The 10000-nt window shown below is 35.0% G+C and overlaps 2 protein-coding genes across 2 annotated transcripts in view; both read right to left on the bottom strand.

Annotated features, from left to right (window-relative positions):
- Positions 1 to 5190: 5190 nt before the first annotated feature.
- On the bottom strand, positions 5191 to 9827 carry cd4-2.1 (CD4-2 molecule, tandem duplicate 1). The gene is made up of 9 exons (XM_029451527.1): positions 9567 to 9827; positions 8655 to 8697; positions 8306 to 8464; positions 7677 to 7817; positions 6723 to 6947; positions 6561 to 6629; positions 6105 to 6256; positions 5929 to 5996; positions 5191 to 5729 (listed from the first exon to the last, which is right to left on the bottom strand). The coding sequence occupies exons 2-9, from the start codon at positions 8680 to 8682 to the stop codon at positions 5648 to 5650; spliced, it is 924 nt and encodes a 307-aa protein (XP_029307387.1). The 5' UTR covers positions 8683 to 8697; positions 9567 to 9827; the 3' UTR covers positions 5191 to 5647.
- Positions 9828 to 9919: 92 nt separating this feature from the next.
- The window catches only part of usp5 (ubiquitin specific peptidase 5 (isopeptidase T)), a 14369-nt gene continuing 14288 nt past the window's right edge, over positions 9920 to 10000 (bottom strand). Inside the window, 1 exon segment of the mRNA XM_029451526.1 lies at positions 9920 to 10000. This exon segment is cut by the window's right edge and continues 806 nt beyond it. The gene's annotated coding sequence lies outside the window, so the exon portion shown is untranslated.

The raw sequence follows: 10000 nt of genomic DNA, 5'->3' as shown, positions 1-10000 counted from the left end.
CATTTACAGAACAATAATCACAGTGTAGATGTACATGAGTCTGAAGTACCATTATACAAACAGCAGAATTAAAATAGTATAAAATCACATTGGAGTATTGGGCCTAGTTTCTGTATCTGTGCCGTACTTAACGAGCCTCCTGTCGGAAAACCACATTCATCACCACTCTTGTAAATGTTTTAAACTATCAGGGCCATATTTTGAAAGCATGAGATCAACAATGGGCCCCTGTGGCCCTTCAACTGGTTTCCTCCCTTTGCTACACATTCCTGGTCGTCTTTGTAGTTACGTTTACAGCGTCGACCTTTATTGACCTTTTAACGTATAAAACACAGACGTCTCCGTGAGTCCAGATTCTTTTGTCAAAATCTTGGTTAAAGCCCGCTTCATGCATACTGTACATACATACACATCTGTATGTACAGTATGCATGTATGTATGTATAGTATGTATGTATGTATGTATGTATGTATGTATGTATGTATGTACAGTATGCATGTATAGTATGCATGTATGTATGTATAGTATGCATGTATAGTATGCATGTATGTATGTATGTATGTATGTATGTATGTATGTATGTATGTACAGTATGCATGTATAGTATGCATGCATGTATGTACAGTATGCATGTATAGTATGCATGTATGTATGTATAGTATGCATGTATGTACAGTATGCATGTATAGTATGCATGTATGTATGTATAGTATGTATGTATGTATAGTATGCATGTATGTATGTACAGTATGCATGTATAGTATGCATGTATGTATGTATAGTATGTATGTATGTATAGTATGCATGTATGTATGTATAGTATGCATGTATGTATGTATAGTATGCATGTATGTACAGTATGCATGTATAGTATGCATGTATGTATGTATAGTATGCATGTATGTACAGTATGCATGTATAGTATGCATGTATGTATAGTATGTATGTATGTACAGTATGTATGTATGTATGTATGTATGTATGTACAGTATGTATGTATAGTATGCATGTATGTATGTATAGTATGCATGTATGTACAGTATGTATAGTATGTATGTATGCATGTATGTATGTATAGTATGCATGTATGTACAGTATGTATGTATGTACAGTATGTATGCATGTATGCATGTATGTATGTATAGTATGCATGTATGTACAGTATGTATGTATGTACAGTATGTATGTATAGTATGCATGTATGTATGTATAGTATGCATGTATGTACAAATCTGCATCTATGTACAGTATGTATGTATAGTATGTATGTATAGTATGCATGTATGTATGTATGTATAGTATGCATGTGTGTGTGTATCTATGTACATACAGTATGCATGCATGTATAGTATGTATGTATAGTATGCATGTATAGTATGTATGTATGTATGTACAGTATGCATGTATAGTATGTATGTATAGTATGTATGTATAGTATGTATGTATAGTATGTATGTATGTATAGTATGCATGTATAGTATGTATGTATAGTATGTATGTATGTATGTATGTAGTATGTATGTATTGTATGTATGTATGTATGTATGTACAGTATGCATGTATGTATGTATAGTATGTATGTATGTATGTATAGTATGTATGTATGTATGTACAGTATGCATGTATGTATGTATAGTATGTATGTATGTATGTATGTACAGTATGCATGTATGTATGTATGTATAGTATGTATGTATGTATGTATGTATAGTATGTATGTATGTATGTATGTATGTATGTTATATATAGTATGTATGTATGTACAGTATGCATGTATGTATGTATGTATAGTATGTATGTATGTATGTATGTACAGTATGCATGTATGTATGTATGTATAGTATGTATGTATGTATGTATGTATGTATGTACAGTATGCATGTATGTATGTATAGTATGTATGTATGTATGTATAGTATGTATGTATGTATGTACAGTATGCATGTATGTATGTATGTATGTATGTATGTACAGTATGTATGTATGTATGTACAGTATGCATGTATGTATGTATAGTATGTATGTATGTATGTATGTACAGAATGTATGTATAGTATGTATGTATGTATGTATGTATGTATGTATGTATGTATGTATGTACGTATGTATGTACAGTATGTATGTATGTATGTATGTATGTATGTATGTATGTATGTATGTACGTATGTATGTACAGTATGTATGTATGTATGTATGTATGTACAGTATGTATGTATAGTATGCATGTATGTACAGTATGTATGTATGTATGTATGTACAGTATGTATGTATGTATGTATGTACAGTATGCATGTATGTATGTATGTATGTATAGTATGTATGTATGTATAGTATGTATATATAGTATGTATGTATGCACAGTATGCATGTATGTATGTATGTATAGTATAGTATGTATGCATGTATGTATGTATAGTATGTATGTATGTATGTATGTATGTATGTATGTATGTATGTATGTATGTATGCATGTATGTATGTATGTATGTATGTATGTATGTATGTACAGTATGCATGTATGTATGTATGTATAGTATGTATGTATGTATGTACAGTATGTATGTACAGTATGCATGTATGTATGTATGTATAGTATGTATGTATGTATGTACAGTATGTATGTATAGTATGTATGTATGTATGTATGTATGTATGTATAGTATGTATGTACAGTATGTATGTATAGTATGCATGTATGTATGTACAGTATGCATGTATGTATGTACAGTATGTATGTACAGTATGCATGTATGTATGTACAGTATGCATGTATGTATGTACAGTATGCATGTATGTATGTATAGTATGTATGTATGTACAGTATGTATGTATAGTATGCATGTATGTATGTACAGTATGCATGTATGTATGTATGTATAGTATGTATGTATGTACAGTATGCATGTATGTATGTATGTATAGTATGTATGTATGTACAGTATGCATGTATGTATGTATAGTATGTATGTACAGTATGTATGTATAGTATGTATGTATGTATGTATGTATGTAGTAGTATGTATGTATGTATGTATGTATGTATGTATGTATGTATGTACAGTATGCATGTATGTATGTATAGTATGTATGTATGTATGTATGTATGTATGTACAGTATGCATGTATGTATGTATGTATAGTATGTATGTATGTACAGTATGCATGTATGTATGTATGTATGTATGTATGTATGTACAGTATGTATGTATGTATGTACAGTATGCATGTATGTATGTATAGTATGTATGTATGTATGTATGTATGTACAGAATGTATGTATAGTATGTATGTATGTACAGTATGCATGTATGTATGTATGTATGTATAGTATGTATGTATGTATGTATGTATGTATGTATGTATGTATGTACTTATGTACAGTATGTATGTATGTATGTATGTATGTATGTACAGTATGTATGTATAGTATGCATGTATGTATGTATAGTATGCATGTATGTACAGTATGTATGTACAGTATGTATGTATGTATAGTATGCATGTATGTACAGTATGTATGTATGTATGTATGTATAGTATGTATGTATGTATGTATGTATGTATGTACAGTATGCATGTATGTATGTATGTATGTATAGTATGTATGTATGTATGTATGTATGTATAGTATGTATATATAGTATGTATGTATGCACAGTATGCATGTATGTATGTATGTATAGTATGTATGCATGTATGTATGTATGTATAGTATGTATGTATGTATGTATGTATGTACAGTATGCATGTATGTATGTATGTATAGTATGTATGCATGTATGTATGTATGTATAGTATGTATGTATGTATGTATGTACAGTATGCATGTATGTATGTATGTATAGTATGTATGTACAGTATGTATGTATAGTATGCATGTATGTATGTACAGTATTTATGTATGTATGTATGTATGTATGTATGTATGTACAGTATGTATGCATAGTATGTATGTATGTATGTATGTATGTATGTATAGTATGTATGTATGTACAGTATACATGTATGTATGTACAGTATGTATGTATGTATGTATGTATGTATGTATGTACAGTATGTATGTATAGTATGTATGTATGTATGTATGTATAGTATACATGTATGTATGTACAGTATGTATGTATGTACAGTATACATGTATGTATGTACAGTATGTATGTACAGTATGTATGTATGTACAGTATACATGTATGTATGTACAGTATGTATGTATGTATGTATATATGTATGTATGTATAGTATGTATGTATGTACAGTATACATGTATGTATGTACAGTATGTATGTACAGTATGTATGTATGTACAGTATACATGTATGTATGTACAGTATGTATGTATGTATGTATATATGTATGTATGTACAGTATGTATGTATGTACAGTATACATGTATGTATGTACAGTATGTATGTATGTATGTATATATGTATGTATGTACAGTATGTATGTATGTACAGTATACATGTATGTATGTACAGTATGTATGTATGTATGTATATATGTATGTACAGTATGTATGTATGTACAGTATACATGTATGTATGTACAGTATGTATGTACAGTATGTATGTATGTACAGTATACATGTATGTATGTACAGTATGTATGTATGTATGTATATATGTATGTATGTATAGTATGCATGTATGTACAGTATGTATGTATGTATAGTATGCATGCATGTATACATACATATATACATACAAATATGCATCTATGTACAGTATGTATGTATGTATGTATAGTATGCATGTGTGTGTGTATCTATGTACATACAGTATGCATGTGTGTGTGTATCTATGCACATACAGTATGCATGTGTGTATGTATGTCGATGGTGGTCTTGTGTCACTGTGTGAAACAGGTGTCTACAGTGTGTTACATTACAGTGTGTCACCACCTGCAGTGTACTGCTCCAGTTATGGGGAATTCAGAACTTCTGAACAAATGCAGTTTAAAGTATCATAAAAGAGTAAAGATGTTTGACATTATGTAAAACAAGGTTGACACTTTTATTATTTTAAAGCTCTTTTGGTTTAGATTAGTTTATATTGTTACAGTCCACCATTCCCATATTGTTTTAAAACGACCTAAATGCACCACAGGCTTCACAGGAAACAATGCACATTCAGCTCTTTGTGATGTTATCTCACCCGCTCTGATGTATTAGGGTAGAAATAATTTAGCACATTTTGCAGCTGGGTATCCTTATAGTTTATTGTCTGTGGAACAAAAACACATAAAGCTTCAGTACAACACACAGAAATAAAGACAAAGTATAAATACAGTAAACACAGAAAAGCTAAAGAAGACTTATCATAATCAGCTGAATGAAATGTATAATGATTGGAAGTGTACAACGCTGTAAATATTTAACACGTTATTGTGCTGCATAAATCTAAAACACAAGTACAGACTGTTGCTGTTCTCTCTGGCAGTGGAGGAGCATATTTGCATTCAGTTCACCGGGTATATCTGGTGGAAAAGTGCCCACTTCATTACATTTGATTTTTATTTTCATCTCCAGCATTCAGAAGTCCATTTGCATTCACACTGGGGTTCTCTTTCACTCGCTCTTTATCTCCATCTATTCTTCTCCTTTCTCTCACTCGCTTTCTTCCCTTTCTCCCATCTCTCTTTCATGTCACTACATTAGCAGGGGCTGCAGAGGGGGAGCTGATGGCTTCTCTCTCCGGCGTCCTTGCTGCGGTTTTGCTGCAGCTGCTGGGCTGCGATAAAGAGGAGAAGTTTTCACACTAATTACAACACAATAATGAAGCGCTTGGTAAAAGGCACAGAGAAAATGAAGGTCAAACAGTCATTAATATAAAGTGAAAAGAGTCTATTAGGAAGCATCTGTAAAGTGAGCACAGATTACTGCAAAGGGGATAAAGTTTTACTAGATAGAAGCACGTTAAGAACATTTACCGGTCACACTGGCAGTACTTCTTGGGCTTCAGTGGCAGTCGGCCATTCTTCAGCATGTGAATTTTTCTCTGTAGCAGAAGAAAAAATCCCATTAAAACTGTTTTGTTTGCCTCAGAACCCCCCCCCCCCCCCCCTCCTGATTCAAATCTACTCCCTGGATGGTTTTCTTTACTGACCTTCCTTCTTTTGATCCTCTTGCACAAGACAATGACAAAAACCATCAGGAGCAGCACAACCAGGCAGCCCACTCCCACTGCGACCCACACCCACCAGACCAGCCCCAGCAGCAGAACGGCGTCGGATGGAGGTTGAATGACGCCCGGTTGAGCTATGATACAAACAAAGATAAATGTAAGAAGTTACTGAGACATTAACTTCATTAGTATAATTCCTCCTCTCAGTGATGGCTGGGGGGTGTTGTGTCGTGAGAGCATTTGATTTATTGATTGCTGTCTGGATGTAAAGAGGATTTTAACTAAATGTTCAGGACTTTATTGTCCAGTTTAAAACAAATGTAACAAATGATTTCACTTTGATGAAGTAACTAAAACAGTTACAAGACTTATAGCAGTGAAGGATCACGTTCGTCACAATGTGCTTATGGTGGAGCGGGTTTACCAGGCGGTACGCACAGTGGAGGGAGGTTGGCTTATGGGCGTCCTCTGGGCTTTGGGACGGGGCTGATGCAGCTGTTTCAGGTTCTGAAAGCAAAAACACACAGGCCCCATACAGCAGGTGTCGCTTGTTGTGGTTAAACCCACATGCAAAGACTTTGGTAACAGCCAATGACCTACCTTCAACGTTGATGTCAAGGCTCTGACTGTGCGTCTCCCCGCCATGAGAGAACGTACAGTTCCAGGTCCCCGCATGAGAGCGGGATACAGATGTGAGGTGAGCCGTCTTTGGGTGCAGACTTCCATCCGGACTCCTCCACTGCACCGTAGAGTCCACACCTTTGATCTGACACCGGAGCGAAACCTGACTGCCCAGCTGGAGCTCACCAGACGGGCTGGCCGACACTGACGCAGAGAGGGAAACTGTGAGACTTCATCCAGATCATCAACTCAACTTTATTGACAGAGCCCCTTTCATACAAACACGCACATACAAATCATCATTAAGCCGGCAAATACATTCATACATGAGATGTCTTCAGGTCAAGTGTGACTAGACAGACTGGACCAAGTTAAAGGGGCACTCCGCCCACACATGAAGATCAGTTCAGCCATCATGAGAAGAGCTGTTACCGTGATGGTGTTGTCTCAGCCTGGGTTTGGAGAATACAACTTTGTATCAGGAGGAATGTGTTACAATCTGGGGGAGGGAAGTTTTAAAGATATGGAAGATCCCAGGCGGGGAGGGAACGAGACGAGAGATGTCGAGCTGTGTTACGGGGAATTTAGAATCCAGTGTTTTTGGAGCTTGAGACACATTTCTTTGAGGCTTCAAAGAAATGTGTGTGTGTGTGTGTGTGTGTGTGTGTGTGTGTGTGTGTGTGTGTGTGTGTGTGTGTGTGTACGTTATGACTTCTACAAAAGTTACTTTAATTGTGAATTTGCTGAATTAAATTAAAGTCAGAAGCATTCTTTAATTGTACTTCTCTTTCTTTACTCACTTCAAAGACTGTTTTTTAACCTCTTGTATTAAAGTCTTCACATTCGGTGTCAGCAGGGAGGATTTTACTGAGTTTCACCAACAAGAGAAATATTTAATGTGCACACACATTATGTGGTGGGTCTTCTGCTCACCTGAGACCACAACAAGTGTGTGTTCGTGACTTTTTCCATCTGCCATGCAAATGAACTTTCCGGCATCTTCTTCCTTCACCTTTGAGATCTCCAGATTAATTTCCTGCTTCACCTTTGACCTCAGCACAATGTCAGTTGAGCCTAAAGCACAAAATACACGTGATTAGTCACAGTGAAGTGTGTGGGGCGAAGGTCTGAAGGAAAACGTGTCATTTGTGATATTGGGTATATAAATACATTTGATTGAATTAAAAGCAATATATTGTGCTGAAGGAGTACAAGTATTATAATCTGTAAGTAAAAGTACAACAGTATTAGCATCAAAATACACTTAAAGTACCAAAAGTGAAAGTAGCCAACTCATTATTTCAGAATAATGTTAATTATATTATTGAATTGAAATTCTGGGTAACTTGTGAATGTACACCCGGGGATCAATAAAGTTGCATCTTCATTTATTTGATTATATTTTAATCTGAATCTGCAAAGTAACTAAAGTTATAAAGTAAAAAGAACAATATTTCCCTCTGAAATGTGGAAGTAGAACATAGCAGAACATTAAAATACTTGTACTTGAGTGACTGTACTTATTTCTTTCTAATATTTCTCTTAAGTCTGAGCGCTTGTACCTCTGCGAGTGAAGCCGCTCTTAGGGGTGTTAAAGATCAGGTCACTCCCGTGATGCCACACCAGCCGTTGGTTGAAGGTGTCGGGTCCACACTCCAGCGTGACCTTCTGCCCGGGTCTGGTGAGGATCACGCTGCCTGCAGCAGAGAGTGCACACAGCACTGGGGCGAGAGGAGCACATGCATGAAGCACACTTCCCTTAGTGTCATATACTCACAGGAGAACACCAACAAGTGTGTGCACGAAGACGAGGACAAACTGATGTTGTTGTTGATTAGACTCAACTGCAGATATATTCTTTATTTTAAAGGATCATTTAAAATGCTTTTTAGCAGAAGTTTTTCCACTCACCGAAGCCGAAGCACACGATCGTCTTCATGTTTGAATGTTGGATCTAAAAATCACACAAATGATAAAGTATTTAAATATTTGTTTAATGCAGTTGTTGGAGATACCACGCACAGCTTCTGTTTGAGAGGAACGCTGTGATCCTAACCACGGAGCTCGTCTCCACTTCCTGCTTCTCTTGTATTAAAAATGTAAAACTTGCAAAACACAAATGGAATTAATGTCACTGGGAAACTTCCAATGTTTAGCTCTTTTGCATTTAATTAACACGCTTAATAATGCTTCGCTGCTCATCACACAGGTTTGTTTAAATAAAGTTTTATCATTTTGTTGTGCAGTTTTCTTAGTAATAAAGCAGCTGTATAAAAAAACTCATAAAACCATTTTATTTTCACTGTTTTGAAATCTTTAAGGATTAAATTCAGCGAGTCGAACTATTTAAAAGCATTTGATCAATTTCTCAATTTAAATCCATAAATAATATTTAAGTTTTATTGGGTCGCAAAAACAATTACAATCTTCAGATATTTAGTACTTTAAACTAAAACTTAACTATCAAAAATCATCTAATTTGACATTAATGTTTTCCTCACTGACTATTTAATTATTAAGATCATAAAGAATCTTTCACCCTCAAAATCAGATCGACCTTGATCATCGACACGAGACGCTTAAAAACATTAATTCTTCTTCACATTAAATCTAAGCTTCTATACTTCCTTTCTAAAACATTGTTATTATAGATTAGCAACATATAAAGAGTTTAATAAACCCATTTGTTATTAATTGGCTCCTGCGTCATGTTAAGTTTGCGCTGCGTTACGGAAGAGAAGACGTTTCAGATTGGTCTCATTAAATCCAATAATTGCATTTTATATAATATACAACTTGATTTCATGTAGTTTGAGATCTTACCTTCAATTTGAAGCAGCGCCGCGTCTTTTGTGCTTCACGTCAACGAAAATAAGAGCACAAGGCTGTAAAGAAAACCTGTAGAAAGCGGAAGACATCTGAAGAGAAATGTGCAATTTGGAAAGTTGTAGGCCAACGCAAACCCCAGAGCTTTGTGGGCTGGCTCGTCGTGCCTGCGCTGTCTTGCAAACTAGGCCTGGGATTCTGTAAACCGCAGTTTCTACATGAACTCTTCTTCACAAATAACCTTAACAACACTGGCGTTAAGTCGATGTTAATCCCAGATGATTTGCAGGATTGTGCCGACTCAGCACAACTCCACAAGGACTTGTTGAAAAAAGAAAAAGGAAGCAGAATGACAGAAAGACAATTCTTTATTTGTCACAGCAGAAGTAACAAAGGATTTGTTTGCAAAATAAAAACTAAAACCACCCAGA

Source organism: Cottoperca gobio, chromosome 16, assembly GCF_900634415.1.
Source record: "Cottoperca gobio chromosome 16, fCotGob3.1, whole genome shotgun sequence".
Classification (NCBI taxonomy): domain Eukaryota; kingdom Metazoa; phylum Chordata; class Actinopteri; order Perciformes; family Bovichtidae; genus Cottoperca; species Cottoperca gobio.
This window is presented reverse-complemented; position numbering and strand designations above follow the sequence as displayed.